The sequence below is a fragment of the Sorghum bicolor genome, chromosome 8 (assembly GCF_000003195.3).
Source record: "Sorghum bicolor cultivar BTx623 chromosome 8, Sorghum_bicolor_NCBIv3, whole genome shotgun sequence".
In the NCBI taxonomy this organism is placed as follows: Eukaryota; Viridiplantae; Streptophyta; class Magnoliopsida; order Poales; family Poaceae; genus Sorghum; species Sorghum bicolor.
Genome location: NC_012877.2, coordinates 10,055,852 through 10,078,074, shown reverse-complemented (window position 1 = coordinate 10,078,074; position 22,223 = coordinate 10,055,852). Strand labels below are relative to the sequence as shown.

Sequence of the window (22,223 nt, the reverse complement as noted above, 5' to 3'; positions counted from 1 at the left end):
GGGACAATATTGCATTGCTTGGTACGATAATGCATTATTCTAGCTAGTGTTGTGTTTATATAGCTACAAATATTAGTTTGAACACTAAAATCCGTACTTGCGCTTTAGGCCTTGTTTAGTTCGCAAATTTTTTGTTTTTGGGTAGACAAACATTGTCCAATCACGGAGTAACTAGGCTCAAAAGATTCATCTCACAAATTACAGGTAATTAAACAGTACAGTTAATTTTTATTGGGAATTGCTCCGGTACTCCTTGTTCCAAAAATAACACAAATCTCAAAGCATCCAATTAAAGAAATTAATTATTTCCTAATTGACTTGTTGCCTGGGTCACGGTTGGGCTTAGCCTGTCCAACCCAGTTCCTAGCCCAGCCCATCCTGTGCTTCGTTAATTCGTTGAAGACGGCGTCGCGAGCAGCAGCAGCTGGTGGATGCTCTCTACTCCTCCAGTCCTCCATGACTTCTACTGACCCCATTTCGCCGTCGTCGTTGAAAAAGAAGACACCAGGCCACCAACCGGGGTTCTAGAGCGCGCCACCCGCAATCCATCACAAGAACTCACTCACGTACCATGGCCGTGGCGTTCCCGCCGCACATCATGGCACTGGCGCTGGAGGTAGCCGGCGTCGAGATCGATGAGTGTGCAGTGAGAGCCCCATCAAGAGCGCGGAGCTCCTTGCTGCAGCACGATGATACATGGGATCGGGCCGGGGGAGGACGGGGAGGAGTAGAGACCATCTGCTAGCCGCTGCTGCTCGTGACGAATTAATTGAGCAGCGGATATGCTAGGCTCAGAATAGGCTAAGACCAATCGTGACCCAATAAATAAATCAAATAGAAATAATTAATTTTTTAATTGGCTGCTTTGAGATTCGTGTCATTTTTAGAAAAGGAAGTACCGGAGCAGTTCTTATTTTTATTTTCGTCTATATTTAATGCTCCATGCATACGACCAAAGATTCGATGTGATGGGAATCTTGAAAATTTTTGCAAACTAAACAAGGCCTATATAAGCAATGCATAGCAGTATGTACATGCTTATTAGCCACACGGCACCTACTATTCCGTTAGCATTTGGAGTAGTGGAAGGTCACATTACTGTCACTTGATGGATCAGGGTGGAGGATATAGACTGAGAGAGAGGAATGAAAGATATCAAAAGATTTTTTTTTTTGGTTCTGTGATGATAAGCTCTAGAGAGAGAGAGAGAGAGGCCAGAGGGTGGTACAACAGTATGGGCGGCCAGGCCAGCAGGCAGGCACAGTATGGTCGATGTCGAGTTGCCGAGTTTGGGAGGGCAGCACCTGATCCCGCGCCACAAGCCTTCCCCGAACCAGACGCCCACTTCGGTGCTACGCATCCGCTCGCTTTCTCCTCCCATCGATCCACTGCTAGCTGCAATCAACCACCACTACGCCTCTCCTCCTCTCGGCCTAGCTAGCGCTGGTGCTGGATGACATGGCCTGCGTGCCCGGCTGCATGCCCATCACCACCCTCGTCTGCCATGCACTTTGATGGCCGGATCAAGGACCGGATGGGGGTGGCTCGGCGATCACATCATGCACTGCAGCTGCTAGCTAGCTACTGGCTGCTGGCTGCTGCAACGTCGTACGCATCGGCTAGCTCTAGCATCACTCGCGCACAGCAGCTAGACCACGTACACGATACCACTGTTGATGATACATATATCATATATGATGATGATGATCCGCAGCTAGCCGCTGCTTAATTCTCCCTTCCATCAGTGGGGCGCGTTTGATTTCTGACCTGTGGGGAGGCCAGGCTCCGGTGCCAGCATAGGATTTTGAAGGCCCTCCGGTGAACTTATAGCGACGGTCTCTAGACCATACACATATAAAATCTTAGAATATGTAGACGTTAATTTTACTTGCAAACGAAAGCAAAGTCAACAATATACTCTTTTTATACCTATAAAGAAAATAGTTTTGGACAATGTTTGGGTCAAAATAATATAAATCATGAATAACTTATGAATAACTTTTAAGTTGTTGAGTTTAAAAATATAAAAACCATATGAATAGATTTATCTTGAAAAATATTTTTATAAAATATACATATACCACTTTTTGATAAAAGTTTTTATAAAAATAAGAGTCAAAGTTAATCTTTAATTTGGAGACCGTGTCGCGGTCTTAAACGAGTTTCTTTATAGGTATAGAAGGAGTATTTTTTTATTTAACATATCTGATAATTATCAAGGAACAATGTAGATTAAAAAAGCAATACTAAATAAATATTTAATTTGGACTAAAATGAACAAAGAAAAAAAAACCTAGGGCTTGCACATAAACTAAAATAACTTATCGGCGGTTGCATTTGTAAGAAGGTAATTAAGAACCAATATATGGACGTCGTGGAGCCCTGCATCATCGTCGCCATGGCATGCCATTCTACGGCGTCCAACTCTCCATGGCGGCATATGGCTCGCTGGTTCCGCGTGTGTGCGTCATCGCGTCACAAACTCAGTAGTCGCGATTAGAGTGTGGCACGGCTCCTCACCTCCTTCTCTTCCCGAGGACCGTGGGAAAGGAAAACTAGGAAAGAAAGGCTGACATTGTCTTCTTGGGCCGGTTAATCGTTAATCAGTTCCATATCTCGCTTATTAGTTTACTGATGCCTAATAAACTATAGAGCTGGGGGTTTGTATATATAGGTTTGGGCCTCTCTCCCGCCTGGGCCCTCGGGCGTCACACGCCGTGCCCTACCCTTAGGGCCGGCACTGCGAGGCTCATGAGCCATGCTGTGGACAGCCACAACTAGGCTCAGATGGTATGAATGTCATATTTGATTTGCTTATTCCTTCAGAGCTGAGCTCTACTAACACTACTACACTCACGTATAGTAAGGGCGGCTAAATAAGCTCTATAAGGGCGGCTGGCCCAGCCGCCCTTATGCAAACGCTCTTACAGTGGAAATCACTGTAAGGGCGGTTCAACACCAGCCGCCCTTACAGTGGCCCACTGTAAGGGCGGTTGGAAACAACAACCGCCCTTACTAGTGACCACTGTAAGAGCGGCTAGTGTTTCCAGCCGCCCTTATAGTGAGCATTAGTAAGTGCGGCTTGTGTCTCAGCCGCCTCTATTGTCTGTATTTGCAAGGGCGGCTCAATCTAGAACCGCCCCTACAGTTATTTTTCAGAAAAAAATAAAAATTACAATAATCGAGTTGACAGCACAGCACAACACCACATACATATATACATATATAATCAGATTCTCAGCATCACAGATTCACAATATAAATATCCATACCTATACACCGCAACACATTTCAAGTTCAAAATGTTTCCAAGTCCATTACAAATCCATCCAAAAGAGTCCGAAATTTTTCAAGTACTAATACAAATCGATCACAGTCCATTCCAACAAGTTCACATGTAATCAACGACCTAAACATAGCCTATCCCACTGACGGAGGTGCTGGTAAAGAGGATTGCTACCTAAGTCGGACTGTGGGTTATGGTAATCACCTTTGTAATAAACAACATGGTCCATTATAAAGTTGCAAAGGTCACCGACAATCTCTAAGAGGTCATCATCCCTGTAGACATCCCTTTTTAGTCCTTTTTCTTCTTTCCACTATAAGATCGTAAAAGACAAGTTTAGGTCTAGTATAAAGAAGAGATTGCAAAGCTAAGTGAGAAATACTATGTTTTCATACTACAACCCACTAAGAGATTCAAACTTACCAACTCAGGGTGTCTCCTGTAGCCTTTTGTGTTACTGATGAAAGCACATACATAGTATCCACAATGCAGACTCCCTGGCCTTTGCTTGGGAAACTTTGTTTCAATTTGCAAATGGAGATGTGTCAAGTATAAGTACTGAAAAAATTAGTAATTTTATGCCAAACTAAGTCGCACTTACCGAACATAGAGATTTGAAACGCAAGTGGCTCCCCAGACCTGGATCATGCCTTCCTTTGTGATTCTTGACATAGGCCCTGAATGCCCTGTTTGAATGAGAATCGATGTGACTTATAGTATGCAAAAGTCGATATTAAAGTGAATCATATAAGGTTACTAGGATTACAAATTTGCTTACGTAATGAGAATTGACATGAAGTCTTTATATGTGTGAGGGTCAAAATCTGCAGAATCACAAATCCATGCCATGTTCATCCCGACATCGACACCTATGACTATCCAGTGATTGCTACAATAATTTTAAATAAACACATAAGTACCTTTGCATCAAAATAAGATAAACCGAATAATCGTTAAGTATACAATTAATCGAACTTACTTGAAGTGGTATGGAATCCATATTGTTTCGAAGTGTTGGAGATTCTTTAAACATACGGCAATCCACGCCGCAACCTTAAGAGACTCTTCTCTTATTTTGGCCGCACGGATCTTTTCTTTCTCCGCCAACGTCCCTCCAGCAGCTAGCTGTGGCGCATCCAATTCCCATCTCGATGGGTAATTAAAATTTATTTGTGCTATAGGCATAGGGTCTACATACCCTACTTTCGTTGAGCGTGTAGATTTCATAAAGTTTGCTTGCATTCTAAAAATCATGACGTAAGTTAGTTTTAGCAAAATCCAACTAGGTTACTTTCAGATCATATCAAGAGGAAGAGGACTTACAGGCACCAAGTGCGAATCAGATTCATCGACATTGAACTAAGGTGAAAGCATGATTGGATGTCGCTGAAGTCAAAGGCAATACCCGAAGCAGGGCCTCCAAATGTGCGAGCAGGTATTACTGCTTCCAACACATTTAGTTCTGTACGTGAAACATGCAAGTAGTACCAATCATGGAACCTTCTCATTCCATATGGCATCTTACACAAGATCCGGTTTGGTAGGAAACATTTGCCTTTTACATATTCTTTCGGGCAATCCTTTGACCACTTGATGGTTTCAACATCTGGATACTTTGTTATCGTTGTGTAGTCTGAGGTGTCAGTGGGCATCCTGTTGGCAAATTTGTTCGGGCCTTGGTTCTCAGGCTTGAACTGGTCATGAGCATACCACTTGTACATACCCGAGACGTTCATATCCACAAAAGATTTTGACCCTATCGACCTTATCATGATGGGGATCTTTTCACGAGCTTCACATACTAGAGGGAGTAGTTCTTCATGTGTCGGCGGTGCTTGTTGAAAAGTCTGTGCCATCTCATCATGGCCTTGCTCGGGGCGAGCTGGAGAAGGTTGTGGCTTAGGAGGCACATGTGGTGTCTCGTCATGCTCTGACTCGACACGAGCTGTAGAAGGTTTTGGGCTATGAGGCACATGTGGTGTCTCGTCACGCTTTGGCTCGGCACGAGCTGTAGAAGGTTGCGGGCTCTGAGGCACATGTGGCGTCTCATGCTCTGGCTCCGCACGAGCTACAGAAGGCTCATGTAGCGTCTCATCATGCCCTAGCTCGACCCCTTGCTCGCCAGTGGTTGGAGAAGCTGGTACCCTCTCATGCATCAAGTGGTCCTCATGAGACGGTGAATACACCTCTCCATCCTCAAGGTGGACTCTCTCCAGGTGTACATCACTTGGAGTTGGCGAGGAAACATTCAACACAATATCCTTTTTGTACCAGAGGATGAACTGTTTCATGAGTAGTCCAAGCTCACGAATCCCCTCGCTAGTTGGGTGTTCAATCTTATGCTTCGCGTACTCGGGATTCATGGTATGCACCTCAACCTTACTATAGTCGGCCGGGACCGGTTTATGGTGCCAGATGTCGCCTGGAATTGGAGGATGTGCCAGACCCGTTGCCACCTCAGCCATCTCCTGTCCCCTACCGATGGGACTCAACAGGATGCAACGAGTTGGCACCTGTATGTGATCGACTGAGGCGGAGGCTGCATTGGAACCTTGGCTGCTTTGAACATTTGGAGGGCTACCAACTAGAACCAAATCCCTAGGCGGCTCCATTTGTGACCGTCGCTCAGTAGACAGTCCTTGCTCCTGTAGTTCCTTGGCAACTAGGGTCTTCACTAGGGTGGCAAGACTCTCCTCCCAGTTTCTACCATGTTTCTTGTACATCTCCACATCCTCTCGAAATCCTTCCTTCCAGGTCTTATGTTTCCCTAACCCCTGACACGGCCTGGGTGCTCGGGGTTTCCCAAGCCAAGGCTAAGCTCGTCCTTCTCTCTAGAAGGAGTGAATGAGCCCTTCTCGATGTCTTCAGAATATTTCATTATCCTTGACACAGCCTCCTCGGTCTCTTGACACAAATCCTTCCTTCCAGGTCTTATGTAGTTTCATAAAGTGTATGTGTGATTCAAGACTTTGTGATTAGAGTTTACAAACACTTTCTCAAATGCAAAAATGTCCTATGTATGGAATGTGTATCTTGATGAGCTCTGTCTACCTTGTATTCAAAAGTTTTTCATTTGAGGTCATTTACTCACTCGTTTGACCAGATTTGACCAAGCCACGCCTTGGGTTTTCAAAACATGTGAACTGAGTTTTCTGTAACTTTTCCAAATGCAAAAATGTATTGTGTATCAAAGGTAGACCTTGATGAGATCTAACTATGTTGTATTCAATTTTTTTTCATTTTAGGTCTTTTATTGCCTAGTTTGTCCCAGTTTGACCAAGTCAAACATTGTATTTTTTAGAAAATACACTTTGACCGGACCCAAGATGGTCTCAGATGCAAAAGTCATGAATACAAAGTTTGTTTCCCTTATCAAGATACACATTTGTTGTAATGGTCAACTTTTCATCTGAGATGGTTTAGACCACTAAAATTTTGAAATTTCAAATTTTCACTGCTACACGCATGTTTTCGAGACCCTAGACGACCCCAACTCCGAAAGTCATGAATAGCAATTTTGTTCCACTCATCAAGATCTACATTTGATATATAGGATATTTTTGCATTTGACAAAGCGTTAAGAAATGTAGTCTCACACACATACATAAATGTAGTCTCACACATACATAAATGTAGTCTCACATGGATACATAAATGTAGTCTCACACACATACATAAATGTAGTCTCACACGCATACATAAATGTAGTCTCACATGGATACATAAATAAAGTCTCACACACATACAAATGACTATTTATTAGTATCCGCCGCCGTAACAGTTTTCCACTTCACACCTTTTCGTTCCCATGGCAATACATCTTTGGGTAGGTGTCGAGGGTATCAGTAAGGGGTACCCTCACCGATGCACATGACGAGATTACCCGTACACAGGTCGAGGCCTTCAACTCAACGCTCTGTCATACACATGCGCGGTCGTCGACAACCGCGGTCTCGAAGACGGAGATGGCGTCGAGCGAATCGATCAGGGGTCGAGCGCTAGCTACCGTCGAATACGGAAACGGGCTCGCGCGAACCAGGAGGCGTCGAGCGCAAGGACGCCGCCCGCCGCCTGACGCGCGCACGAGAGCCAGGGCATTTAATGCACCTGACGCTTCCCCACCTAACACACTGGTCACGAGAAGCGTGATAGGGAACGGGCACCCGTCCCGTCGTTCTTTTTGCAGCCTTCCCCACCAAACGACCCAGGGCGTGTCAGGGCGTAGGAAACAGGGATGGAACGTCTAATCAGGACCCCCTCGAGACAACCAAGGTCAGCGCTCTGGATATCAGGGCATTGCACGGCATCTGACCCTCGACCAGACACGGTTCCTTCTCGAGGACGGGTTGGGCGTCGACTGACAACGCCGCAACCACTCCGCCGGATCTGCCGCCATATCGTACAGGCGTGCGACCGGTGAACCAGCCCCAGACGGCGCGCAGAGCAGGATACAGGGGCACGCGTAATCATCATCAGGCTACCAAGACGGGACGGCTCGAGGCCATACCGGTACGGAGGCCTCGAGTAGGTCAGCGCGCCATGCTCCTATCGACCCCTACTCTAACACCTATACATGTACCCTGGGTCTCTCCTTGGTGCTACAAAAGGAAGGACCCGGGAATAGATAGAGATCACGCAACACCGCTCCCATACATACGCAGTAGAACTCCCATACTTCATACCATGCTTGTATTCGCCCCTGTACAAGCACTTAGGTGCAAGACAATACAAGCTTCCCTCCCCCGCTGGATGTAGGGCCTTCTCTTGCCCGAACCAGGATAAATCTCTATGTCTTCTTGCATCACCATCTGGGAAAGGGAGCACGCATATAAATTCACTCGTTGGTGTGACCCCCCGTAGGGAAAACACCGACAGTTGGTGCGCCAGGTAGGGGTCCTGTGTGTTTTTCATCAATTTCCCACTCCTTTCTAGATGGCCACTCTCGCTTCGCCGATTCCGCGCTCCACGGTGATTTGGTTTGGGAGTCTTGAGTTCATGTCGACTGGCTCCGGCTATGACATGATCTTACTCTCGATCAAAGGACCAGGAGGAGCCCGCATTGCGCCAGCACGGTTGAGGGGCCCGAGACGCCCTCGCCACCATGCCTCCCCGCCCAAGAAGAGGCGTGGACAGCATCATCGTCGCCCCTCTGCCTCGTCACGACCAGCAGTTCGTGCTAGGCAGGAGGTGACACGAGAGTCGGCAGCCCCGCGTGCCGGAACCGTGGATATGCCGGTTCAGCGTCACACGACGACAAGAGGTGACACACCTGCCGCCAGGTTACTTCCACACGGGTTGATCAGTCCAAGAAGGGCACTGCCATTTGGATTGGACAACGCCACAGCATCGCTCGCCAGAGCGATATGCCCAAATGCCTAGTCATACGTAGAGAGACCAATGGTTCTCCCGCGTAACTCTGAAGCACAACAGTCGAGGTCCAAGCTGCCAGATCTCTCCCAGGTGCGAGGCCTCCGTCGCCTAGGCCCTGGGCGATACACGATCACCTCGCTCAGGCAACGGCTATTGGAGGAGGGACGTGGATGTTTCTACGCCGCCAAGCCGGACTCCGACTCCGAGACCGATAGCTACGACCCTACTAGGGAATGCTATCACATCGACGGGGCAGTAGAAACTACCGACGAGACACAGGACGCAGCTGCGGGCGGTCGAGCCCCTGCAATAAGGGAAGACCCCAGGATGCCTGGGGACGGCGGACAGGTCGACCCACTTCCATAGGAAGACAGGGCCGCGCAGCCTGCGCAGTTACGAGAGCTCAAGACAAAGCTCGACGAAGACCTGGAGCGCCTCGTCCTGCTCGAGCAAATCCTCGAACAAGACTTGCCTTACCCGCCCGGCGGAAGTGTCCGTAGGCGAGCTCGAGAGGTACACCGGCAAATCGTCGGAGACGCGGAGCCAGAGCAACCCGTCAGCCGCTTCCCTCGAGCAGGCCAGAACGTAGTGGCAGCAACAATGCTGCTATGCAACATGCCAGAGCCATCGAACTCCCAAGCTCGACGCATTCGAGACGAGGTGCAGACTCTGCTCCAGGTAGCGGCGGTTCAACAAGCCGAAAGCTCGGCTTCTCGACGACGAGGAGCAGCCACTGAAAAGCGTGATGAGCCGCCCCAAAATGAAAAGGAGGTGTCAGTCCACCAACAGCCACCCCCTCGAGGAAGGAAGACCACTCTCGTCCTCCCTGTCGACAATCAGCGTCGACACGACGTCCGGCATGACATCGAAGAGAATCGACGCCGTCGGTACGGGGATGCGGAAGAGCGCGGTTATAGCGCGCATCGCGGTGGAAGGTATGACAGCGACGAGGACCGGATGGCCCCCGAGCCACCAGGCCCACGGGTATTCAGCAGGGCAATCCGCAGCACGCCCCTGCCCAGTCCATTCCGACCCCCGACCAGCATCGCGAAATAAAATGGTGAGACCAAACCAGAGTTGTGGCTGGCCGATTTTAGGCTGGCCTGTCAGCTAAGAGGCGCTCGAGGGGATGATCGAGCCATCGTCAGACAGCTACCACTCTTCCTCTCCGACACCGCCCGTCGATGGCTCGAGGAACTTCCAGCAAATCAGATCCACGACTGGGTCAATTTGGTTAAAGTCTTCGAGGGTAACTTCAAAGGGACCTACATACGGCCTGGGAACTCGTGGGACCTCAGCAAATGCAAGCAGAAGTCAGGAGAAACTCTTCGAGAGTATGCTCAACGCTTCTCGAAGCAGCGCACTGAGCTGCCACATATCCCTGACCATGACGTCATCCTGGCCTTTGTCTCTGGTACCACCAGTTGAGACCTGGTACGAGAATTGGGCCGAAATCGCCCTCAGACCGTCGATGAGCTAATGGACGTAGTGGCAAACTACGCAGCAGGGGAGGAGGCAGTCGGCGCTTTCTTCAGTTGTGAAGGAAGGAAAGGCAAACAGCCCGTCGATGAAGATGGGACCCCCAGTCGAGGGTTCAAAAAGAACAAGAAGAAGCAGAAAGCACGGCAGTTCCAACGGGAAGATTTCGACGACAACCTTGTCGCCGCCATGGAGCGGAAGAAGCCTCGAGGCCCTCCAGATGGAGGTATCTTCGATAAGATGCTAGAGGAGCCATACCCTTACCATAATGGAGGCGCCAACCACAAGCTCAAGGACTGTCGTATGCTGAGAAAGCACTTCGACGGACTAGGGTTCAAAAAGGACACGCGTGACGACTCCAAAAAAGAGAAGGGCGGCAACATGGAGGACAACAAAGATGGCGACGTCTTCCCCGCCGTCCACGACTGCTACATGATCTATGGTGGGCCCTCGACGCAGTTGACCACGAGGCAGCGCAAAAGGGAGCGGTGTGAGGTCTTCGCGGCAAGAATGGCGGTGCCCCAGTACCTTAGCTGGTCGAGCACTCCCATCACCTTCGATCAAGAGGACCACCCCGACAAGGTAGTCGCCCCAGGTGTTTACCCGCTCGTCGTCGACCCCATCATCGTCAACACCTGGCTCTCAAAGGTGCTAATGGACGGAGGCAGCAGCCTCAACATCATCTACCTCGAGACCCTCGACCTCCTCGGCATCGATAGGGGACGGCTCCAGCCAAGTGCCGGCGGTTTCCATGGCGTCGTGCCAGGGAAAAAGGCGCTGCCGGTGGGTCGAATCGACCTACCGGTCTGCTTCGGCACGGCGGCCAACTTCAGGAAGGAGACCCTCACCTTTGAGGTGGTCGGGTTCCGGGGCACGTACCACACCATCATCGGGCGCCCGGGCTACGCCAAGTTCATGGCCATACCCAACTACACCTACTTGAAGCTGAAGATGCCCGGTCCCAAAGGCGTCATCACTGTCAGCTCCTCCTTCGAGCACGCTTACGAGTGCGACGTCGAGTGCGTCGAGTATGGGGAGGCAGTCGAGAACTCCACCGAGCTCATCGCAAAACTCGAGGCCCTGGCCACTGAGGCTCCAGAGCCCAAGCGCCATGCGGGCAACTTCGAGCCAGCAGAGGGAACCAAGAAGATCCAGCTCGACCCCAACAACTCCGACGGCAAGGTGCTGACGATCAGCGCCGACCTCGACCCCAAATAGGAAGCTGTGCTCGTCGACTTTCTCCGTGCGAATGCCGACATGTTTGCATGGAGTCCCTCGGACATGCCGGGCATACCGAGGGAAGTCGCCGAGCACTCCTTGGAGATTCGAGCCTGTTCCAAGCCAGTGAAGCAACGGTTGCGCCGATTCGACGAGGAGAAGCGCAAGATCATTGGCGAGGAGGTTCACAAGCTTTTGACGGCCGGATTCATCAAGGAGGTTCACCATCCCAACTGATTAGCAAACCCTGTACTAGTTAAGAAGAAGAATGGGAAAATGAGGATGTGTGTCGATTACACGAGTTTAAATAAAGCATGTCCAAAAGTTCCTTTTCCTTTACCATGTATTGATCAAATTGTTGATTCTACTGCGGGATGTGAAACCCTTTCTTTTCTTGATGCATATTCTGGTTACCATCAAATAAAAATGAAAGAGTCCGACCAGCTCGCGACCTCTTTCATCACACCTTTCGGGATGTATTGCTATGTAACCATGCCGTTTGGGCTTCGAAATGCGGGAGCCACGTACCAACAATGCATGCTCCACGTATTTGGCAAGCATATAGGGTCGACGGTCGAGGCCTACGTCGACGACATAGTCGTCAAATCAAAGCGGCAAGGAGACCTGATCCAGGACCTCGAGATCGCTTTTAGCTGCTTACGCGCCAACCAGATCAAGCTCAATCCCGAGAAATGCGTTTTCGGTGTGCCTCGAGGCATGCTCTTGGGCTACATTGTTTCCCAGCGTGGCATCGAGGCCAACCCCGAGAAAGTCTCAGCCATCACAAGAATGGGGCCGATCCGAGACATCAAGGGGGTACAGAGAGTCACGGGATGCCTAGCGGCGTTGAGCCGTTTCATCTCGAGATTAGGAGAAAGGGCGTTGCCGCTGTATCGACTTCTGAAGAAAGTCGAGCGTTTTTCTTGGACCCCCGAGGCCGAGGAGGCCCTCGAAAATCTGAAGAAAACACTAACCTCAGCACCAGTCCTAGTCCCACCTCAACCTGCGGAACCACTTCTCCTTTACGTCGCCTCGACGACCCAGGTTGTCAGTGCAGCGGTGGTAGTCGAAAGGCAGGAGGAGGGCCATGCGTTGCCAGTCTAGAGGCCAGTCTATTTTGTCAGTGAAGTACTCTCGGAGACTAAGGCACGTTACTCCCAAATCCAGAAGCTGATCTATGCCGTAATCCTCGCCCGGCGTAAGCTGCAGCACTACTTCCTTGGCCACCCTATCACGGTGGTCTCATCTTTCCCCCTGGGTGAGATAATCCAGAGTAAGGAGGCCACGGGAAGAATAGCTAAATGGTCGGTCGAGCTCATGTGTGAGACTCTCACTTATGCGCCTCGCAAGGCCATCAAATCACAAGCTCTGGTGGACTTCGTCGTGGAATGGACAGACTCCCAGCTTCCCCCGACTCAGGTCCAGTCGGAGCTGTGGACGATGTATTTCGACGGGTCACTCATGAAGACGGGGGCCGGGGCCGGCCTGTTGTTCATCTCGCCCTTGGGCGTCCATATGAGGTACGTCATCAGGATTCACTTTACCGCATCCAATAATGTCGCAGAATACGACGCCCTCGTCAACAGTCTCAAGATCGCCATCGAGCTAGGAGTCTGACGCCTCGACGTCCGAGGTGACTCCCAACTCGTCACGAGCCATCCGTCGACTTGGGCTCGGGGGCTGGCGTCGATGCCGCTCCCGCCCAGCCAACCGACACCGTCGACGCACTACTGATGGCAGCAGAGGTGATGGAGGTAGAACAGCGACCTGGTCGACCGTTCGACTGGTGCACACCGTTCCTCGACTGCCTAATCCGCTGCGAGCTGCCAGAAGATCGATCTGAGGCCCGCCGTATCGCTAGACGGGCCAAGTCATATGTGATTTATGGCGAAGGCAATGAGCTATATCGACGAAGCCCGATGGGGGTCTTGCAGCGTTGCATCACCGTGGAAGAGGGACGGAAACTCCTCGAGGACCTACACTCGGGGGCTTGCGGCCACCACGCTGCTCCACGGACCCTAGTAGGGAACGCCTTCCGACAAGGCTTCTACTGGCCAACGGTCGTAGCAGATGCCATCGAGCTCGTACGCTCATGTCATGGGTGCCAGTTCTATGCCAAACAGACGCATCTGCCCGCTCACGCTCTTCAGATGATCCCCATCACCTGGCCATTTGCGGTGTGGGGGCTCGACTTAGTAGGGCCCCTACAAAAGGCAAAAGGAGGATACACCCACTTGCTGGTGGCCATCGATAAATTCTTCAAATGGATCGAGGCTCGACCCATCACCAACATCCGCTCCGAGCAGGCCGTCCTTTTCTTCACCGACATCATCCACCGGTTTGGGATCCCCAACGTCATCATCACCGACAACGGCACGTAGTTCACCGGCAAAAAGTTCTTGGACTTCTGCGATCAGCATCACATCCGTGTGAACTGGTCTGCAGTAGCCCACCCTCGAACTAACGGCCAGGTCGAGCGTGCTAACGGCATGATTTTGCAAGGACTCAAGCCAAGGATCTACAATCGCTTGAAGAAATTCGGCAAGAAAAGGGTCGAGGAACTTTCCTCGGCCCTATGGAGCCTAAGGACAACACCAAGCAAGGCCACAAAGTACACCCCATTCTTCATGGTCTACGACTCTGAGGCCGTCCTCCCCATAGACCTCGAATACGGGTCCCCTCGACTCAAAGCGTACAACGAGCAATCAAATAAGGAGACTCAAGAGAATGCGGTCGATCAGCTCGAGGAGGCTCGAGACATGGCCCTCCTCAACTCTGCCAGATACCAGCAGAAACTTCGACGCTACCACGACAAACACGTATGCAAGAGGGACTTAAACGTGGGCGACCTTGTCCTGCGGCGACGGCAAAGCAATCAAGGACGCCACAAGCTGACTCCGCCTTGGGAAGGCCCGTACGTGGTGGCTGAAGTCTTGAAGCCAGGAACGTACAAGTTAGCAGACGAGAAGGGGGCAATCTTCACCAACGCATGGAACATCGAACAACTACGTCGATTCTACCCTTAGAATTTCGAAGCTTTATGTTCCAGTGCCCATTCTGTACTAAGACTTTGTAAATGAATGCATGAATAAATAAAGTCTTTCCCTCGAGCATTCCTTTTGTACCAACGCTATACAAGTTAAAATCTCGACGTCACAAGGGGGCGCCGACTATGACCCATCATAGTTAGCACCCCCTCGGGGGCTACCAGGGGGGTAACCCCCCCCAAGTGTCGAAAAAGCCAAAAAAAATTCTCTCTTCCTTACTTAGTAAACCTTCCACGATCGAGTAGTTGAGGCGCCTCCAGCCCCTTAAGGGCCGAGGGATGATGAGCCTAGGAACTCCTACGCCCCCGGGCTACAGAAACTCGACTCACTTCCTCACCCTTAGGGTGATCGAGGCCGTTTTTGACAAAAGATCGAACAAGGAATACAAACGTAGGCGCAAAAAGGAAGTAAAAGAACCTCAAGCGGAAAGACAGATAAACACTTAACAGATATTTAAAGATACCGTATCACTTAAAAAACAAGTTAATAAGAATACTATACAAGGGGCCCCAGGCACCCAAAGCAGGCTCGCAGGCCTTAGTCTTCAGCACGACCCTCACCACCCTCGCCTATGCCCGAGCTAGTCTCAGGAGGAAGCACCTCAGGCTCAAATAGCTTGGCCAGCCTCTCCCCAGGAGCCTCCGTGTCATCGATCAAGGCGTGGAGCCTCTCTTCATTTTCCGCATCGGTCTTAGAGATGTTGGTGACGAAGCCATGGGACACTACCTCCATGTCGTAGGAGAAGCCCGAGCAGACAACCGCCATTGCCCGTTTCACCCCGATGTGGAGGGCATCCCGCACCCGATCTCGCAACGTCGCGCCTAAGTAGCACAGCTGGTCGACCAGTGCGTCACCTCGAGCGTCCTCCTTCGACTCGTCCATAGGCTCGATCTCCCAAGAGGTCGAGAGGTCGCTTATCGCCGTCCGCACTCGACGGTTCAAAGCAACCTCCGCCTCGAGCTGGGCCTTAGCATTGCAGGCTTCGGCTTGGGTGGCCAAGAGTTCGTCCTTAAGCCCTATAAATACCAATACAAGAAGCTTTAGGAAAAACCAAGCACACCTTGAAAGTGAAATCCGACAAAGGAGACGTACCACGGACACTCTCTTCTAGGGCCGTATTCTCGCCGACCAGTCTGGTGTTGGTCCTCTCGATCTCTTTGTTGGAGCAGGCCAGCTCAGTGTTGGCAACGTGGAGGTCCTCGATCGCCTTGCCAGCCTGAGCAATGGCCCCACTCTTCTCCAACAGCTCTCCCTTCAGATGTTCGACGTCGTCAGAGAGCCCGCGGGATCGAGCCCGCTCTGCCTCGAGATCTTTGAGGGCCTTCTTCTTTGCGTCCTCTGCGGCGCCCTTGGCAACCTCGCTGTCCACATATGCCACCTTCATCCTTTGAAAGGAATCTTGGAGGGAGTCCAGGTCGGTCTTGAGAAGGCCCTTCTCCTTGTCCAAATCAGCGATGACGTTCTTATAGGATAGGGCCTCCTCCCAGGCTTTAGACGCGGCTTCTTCGACCGTTAGAGCCCGCTCCTGCAGCAGTGTCGTCTCCTCCTCCGCCTTCCTTGAAGCCTCTCGAGCCTCGACCAAAGCAGCCTCCCTCGCCTTCTTCTCCTCCTCGAGTGCTACAAGGTCCTTATAGGCCTTAAGGAGCTTTTTTGCGACTCGAGGAGTTGGTCCTTGAGGACGAGGAGCTGCTCCCAGCCTCCTCTTGTGGCATGGATGAAGCTCGACTTGATACGAGAGGTCTCTTTCATGTCCTGCGAGCCGGGGGTCTGACGGTTAGAACGTGAAACCAAAGGGTCTATGAGAATTAAGGACCGAAAAATACTTACAAAGTAGGCCGGCGTGAGCCCATTGTTGATAACGTCCGCCAGGAGCCCCACCACGTGCTTCATCCAAAGGCGGAGCTCCTCGACATGTTCCCATTTCTCCGCCTCCTTGCTATCGTCCAGGAAGATGTTGGGCTCGGACGGATCAGTGGAAGCCCGGATGCGGATCCTATCGGGGCACCAGTGCTCCATCTCCCGGTCGGCCCGCGCCTTGACGCCGCGGATAAGGTCCTCGACGGTCTCGAGGGAGCCCTCATGGTGCAAGAACAGGTCGACGAGGCATGGGAACCGCCCATCGTCGTCCACCGTCTTCCAGGTACCGTCCTTACTCCCCGACGTCCCGATCTCGTCCTCCTCAGAGGGAAAGCGGTCCTCCCATGCCCGACGCTCCCGGAGGAACCCTGGGGCGATCCCGTCCATGCCGTAGATCGTCCTCCTGATCTCGGACTCGGGGTCGGCGGGGGTGCGCATCATGCAGGCGAGTGCCACCACTCCGTCCGCTCGCCCCGGCTCTGCCCGGATCGCGGCGGGCGCCCCCGGAAGGAGCCACGCTGGGGTCGGAGGGCCGTACACCGGCAAATCTTCTTCCTGCTCACCGGGCTCTTGCGGTGCCAGTGGTACTGGTTGGGGCAGACCTTGAGGCGGGGGCTCGAGCGGTCCCTCTTCTTGGCCCCCTCGATGTTGCTGCTGCTGCCCCTCAAGCATTTGCTGCTGCTGTTCCTCCTCCTGCTGCTGCTCCTGCGGCTGCCGCGTTGCCCCGCGCTCCCGCTCCTCCTCCTCCTCCTCTTTCTTCTTCTGCTCCTCGAGGGCTCGAAGGCCAGCGGGCCAGGGAGTCCGTCCCGCGACGAGGGAGGTCGATGCCTCCTCCTCCATAGGGCGGGCATCCCCAGATGCCTCGTTACCGCCAGACGTGTCGTTGATGGTGATGGGGTCCGCCTCGACCCCCAATCGAGGAGGCTCGGGGGCTCCTTCTTGCACCTGAGTTTGGGGCGCCTCGCCACGCGTCGACGGCAACGGGGTAGGCTCGGGACGAGGCAGAGCACTTTCGACGTCGGCCGGAGGTTGAGAGTCGGAGGAGCCTGCAAAATGAAGAATAAAGGCCGGTGACTATAATGACCAACGCAAGAACGTCACAAGACCAGAAGTAAGCTACAAACCTGGCTCTTTGGAGACTCCTCCCGCTTTGAGCCTTTTCGCCATTGAAGGCTGGGCCTGCTCGAGTGTCCGCTTTAGCCTGAGAAAAGAAAGGGATGAACGTAAAAAGTTCGGTGTATGAGAAAATGCAGAGGAACAGGAAAACAAAAGTCGCAACGTCGAAGAAGCTTACCCCACAGGGAGAATAGCTCGCCTCCCGCCGCCCCGACCGGTGGGCCTCGAACCACCCCGCAGCAACTCCCGCTTGGCGGGCACCGGGACTGGCGCTCCTGCGGCCGGCCTCTCCTTTCTCGAAAGCCGCGGCGCGACCGCGAGTCAGTGGCCCCGTCGCCTGGGGCCTAGCATGGCCGCCCCCCCTCGGCGTAGGGGGAGGGCATGGCGCGACCTGACCAGCCATGGGCGCAGGAGGGGTGTCGACCCGAGGGCGGTGAGATCCGCCCGGACCCTCCTTCGGAGTTCCTGTCCGGGGGGCGTCGACGTCGCCTCGAGGCGGACCCTCGAGGATTCGGTCAAGGCGTGACGCCATCCCCTCGGAGTCGTCGCTGCCCTCGTCGTCACCGTCATCATCGCTGGGGGATTCTTCCTCAGGCTCCGCCTATTGATGGTTCTTAAGTATCAATTTTAATTATCAAATAAACAAGAGAAAGGACCAATATGCAACCAACACCTAGAATTAGGGTTTGATCTGACAGAATTCCACGAGTTTTGTTGTTTATCTGTTTCTGCAGGGGGTTATCAGGAAATAAGGAAGAAAGGCCCACATGTCGGGATTACATAGAGATATCAACGCACCGCGTGATTTTCTACCATCTAGAAGACTCCAGAAGCCACGGGAAGAAGGCAGAGGCCAAAAGGGGCCGGGCCCAGGGCGCCCGGCCCCTGCTGGATCCAGTTCGGGACTCTCTTCGCACGGGATATTCCACCGACCTATTGGATCAAGGAAAACATAGTACCACCTCGCCTACCGACCCAAAAACGCATAGAAGGGAAGGACTATATAAGGAGACCCCCCTAGCCCCTGGAGAAGACATGAAGAAATTATCATAGAGACTGAGGGGTGCCCTCGAAGGAAAACCTCTTCTCTAATTAATATTTCTTTTTAGGCTTAGCAACCAATGTAAGGTAGAAATAGATCTTCTAGTTTCTACTAGATTGAGAGAGATAGAGTGGAGGTGTAGATTGGAGGAAGCCCGGCCTGTCGGTGTCTACTCCAAGCTTGTACCTGCGGGATCAAGTTCTCCTAACCCGAAGCTTGCTCCTAGGATTCTTCAGTATTTCGACTTCTAAATTCTAGTAAGTTCTTGTTTTATTGTTCTTATGGTTTTTGAGTTTACTTTAATCTCTTCGCGTAGAGTTTAGAGTAATCATTGCTGGCGTAAACGTGGTGTTTAGGCTAGGGTACTCATAGATATTCCCTGACTAGCTGGACCGTGGTAGTAGTGAGGAACGTGACAATTCCGAGTTACCTTTGTAGATCACATCTCGTTAGCAGGAAGGATAGGGTTTATAGGTGCGGGTTGAACATCCTTTGTGGTGTCTAGATTCCGTTAGCCTCCCCATTAGAACAGTAGATCATCCTTACCAAGGTTAGAAGGAGACTACGGTTGCAGTCTTCTCTATTTATCACTCACATTGAAATACATTCCTTGTGCCTAAAGGTTAGTAGTAATAGACCGGTTAGTCAGATGCACTCTTTCTCCTAGTGGTAAAAAAATAAATACGATACTCTGGATAACCTCCCGGGTGAAGTGCTCACCGATATCCGTGCGCTTGCGGATCAATTCCTTATTGCGTTCCCAAATATCAACAAGCATTTCTGGTGCCGTTGCCGGGGAGAAAGACGGTTGCTGAGATAACCTGAGTCTTGCTACTAGCTTGTATCTATACTTTTATCTTTTCTTATCTTTTATATTCTTTATTTATTTTCTTTATTCTTACCTTATGGAAAACCAAAATTCTAAATCGATCCATGAGTCTGCAATCCCTTTAGCAACTGACCTTTTACCATGGGAATCATCACAGCCTATCCAAACATCCCAGTATAAGTTAAGTTCTAGGTTGATTGCCATGATTCAAAACCTATCTTTTTCGGGAAAGGAAGACGAAAACCCTTACCTTCATATTAGAGATTTTGAGCAAACATGTGATTGTCTTCGCATTGAAGGCATTTCTGATAAGACTTTACGTTGGAAGCTTTTTCCTTTTTCCTTAAGGGGAGAAGCTAGACAATGGTACAGTCAGAAGGTAAGTCAACAACAAGGTGAATGGGGAGTTTTACGAGCCAACTTTTGTCTAGATTTCTATTCCCTTGACCGTATAGCCGACCTTAGACTCGAAGTCCTATCTTTTAAACAAAAAGATAATGAAACTTTGGGAAAATCCTGGAAACGTTTTTCTGATCTTTTAGAATCTGGTCCAAACCTTAATCTTGAAGACCCTGTTCTTTTATTCCACTTTTTTCGAGGTCTTCAGAAAAATTATAAACAAATGCTACACACAATGTCTAGAGGTTCTTTCTTTCGCATCCCTGCTAATGAAGCTAGAGTGATCCTAGATAGAATCCTAGAAGCTGAGATGGATAATACCCTTCATGATGAAACTTACGAAGCCAAAGTAGACACTCTGCCAAATTCTTCATCTACTTTAGCTATCCCAAGTTCTGAGCCACAAGAGGAAGAGATTCCACCACTGGACTTCATGCTGGATATAGAATCCGATCTTTTTGCCGATTTTGGAAATATTTCAAACTACCATTCTATTAACAAACCCCAAAACGGTAAGTTTAGCATTTATTTGCCAAGTGAATATCAATTGAGAGAGCTTATCTCAGTCATGAGTAGCGAATGGTTGGAGGAATCAGAGCTTTCCTCTGATGTGATCCGTTTGGACACACCCTCTATAACTATACGCTGTGCTTATAATTCTGATCGATTTAATGCTCTTTATAATCCTGTTGTGGGGATCAACATCATGTCTGAATCTTTTGCACTTAAATTATTCAAAAATCTTGTCTTAACCCCCACAACAAAGGTCATAAAGGAATCTTCGGGACGGTTAGTCCCCAGTCTTGGAATTATTAATGTCCTACCTCTTACGGTAGAAGGCTCCATGGTTCATTTAAACTTCTATATCTTTGATACATGGGACTTCGACCTGTTGATAGGACAACCTTTTAGAAGACTCCTTTATGAAGGTCATACTGGAAAGCTACACATTTCTTTTGGAAAAACCTTTAAATTCCCAATAACAATTTCACACTCCTTAAACAATAAGGCCGAATCATATCTTTTGCCTGATCCTATGGAGGAGGTAAAGGCTGCATCTCTAGAGCTTTTAGATGAACCAGACTTAGAAGACGAAACTCCTTTCTTCACTAAAGAAGAAGACGAACCTTCTGAGCCTGAACCCTTAGATGAGTTTGCAGAAACACCTAGACCTCCCATAGAGCTTAAAACTTTACCACCCGGTCTTACCTATGCTTTCCTAAATAACAATCCAGAGTTCCCTGTAATCATTAGCGATAAACTCACTCAGGATCAAACTCTGCGATTAATGACCATTCTTGAAAAACATCACTCAGTTTTTGGCTACTCACTTCAAGATCTTACAGGAATCAGTCCTATGATTTGTACCCATCGTATTCCAACAGATCCTTCTGTTACACCCTCTCGAGAACCCCAACGTAGACTTAACAACACTATGAGAGAGGTAGTTAAAAAGGAAGTTATAAAGTTGCTGCATGTAGGGATTATATATCCTGTGCCGCACAGTGAGTGGGTAAGCCCAGTGCAAGTTGTGCCTAAAAAGGGAGGCATGACTGTTATTATGAATGAAAAGAACGAGCTAATTCCGGAACGCACCGTCACAGGATGGCGGATGTGCATAGACTATAGAAAACTAAACAAAGCCACGAGAAAGGATCACTTTCCTTTACCTTTCATAGATGAGATGTTAGAGCAGTTAGCGAAGCATTCGTTCTTCTATTTCTTAGATGGATATTCAGGATATCACCAAATCCCGATCCATCCAGATGATCAAAGAAAAACCACTTTTACATGCCCATATGGAACTTATGCTTATCGTAGAATGTCTTTTGGGTTATGTAATGCACCAGCTTCTTTTCAAAGATGCATGATGTCTATATTTTCTGATATGATTGAAGAGATTATGGAAGTTTTCATGGATGATTTCTCTGTTTATGGAAAAACTTTTGATAGTTGTCTTGAAAACTTAGACAAGGTTTTGCAAAGATGTGAAGAAAAGCACTTAATCCTTAATTGGGAAAAATGTCATTTTATGGTTAGGGAAGGAATAGTGCTGGGACACCTAGTGTCTGAAAGAGGTATTGAGGTAGACAAAGCTAAAATTGAAGTAATTGAACAACTACCTCCACCTGTGAATATAAAAGGAATTCGAAGCTTTCTTGGCCATGCTGGTTTTTATCGTAGATTCATAAAAGATTTTTCATTTATTGCTAGACCACTTACTCTTTTGCTAGCCAAGGATGCTCCTTTTGAATTTGATGATGCATGTCTAACATCTTTCAATTTATTAAAGAAAGCACTCATCTCTGCACCAATCATTCAACCCCCTCATTGGTCGTTGCCTTTTGAAATTATGTGTGATGCTAGTGATTATGCTGTGGGGGCAGTATTGGGACAAACTAAAGATAAGAAGCATCATGCAATTGCTTATGACAGTAAAACTTTGACAGGAGCTCAACTTAATTATGCAACCACTGAAAAAGAGCTTCTGGCTGTTGTCTTTGCCATTGATAAATTTAGATCTTATTTAGTTGGAGCTAAAATAATTGTTTACACTGATCATGCTGCACTAAAATATTT

The 22,223-nt window shown here is 49.7% G+C and overlaps 1 protein-coding gene across 1 annotated transcript; it reads right to left on the bottom strand.

The window, feature by feature from the left end:
• LOC8082821 lies at positions 3,131-4,479 on the bottom strand. The gene is made up of 5 exons (XM_021465967.1): positions 4,266-4,479; positions 4,065-4,175; positions 3,888-3,972; positions 3,710-3,802; positions 3,131-3,142 (listed from the first exon to the last, which is right to left on the bottom strand). The coding sequence occupies exons 1-5, from the start codon at positions 4,469-4,471 to the stop codon at positions 3,131-3,133; spliced, it is 507 nt and encodes a 168-aa protein (XP_021321642.1). The 5' UTR covers positions 4,472-4,479.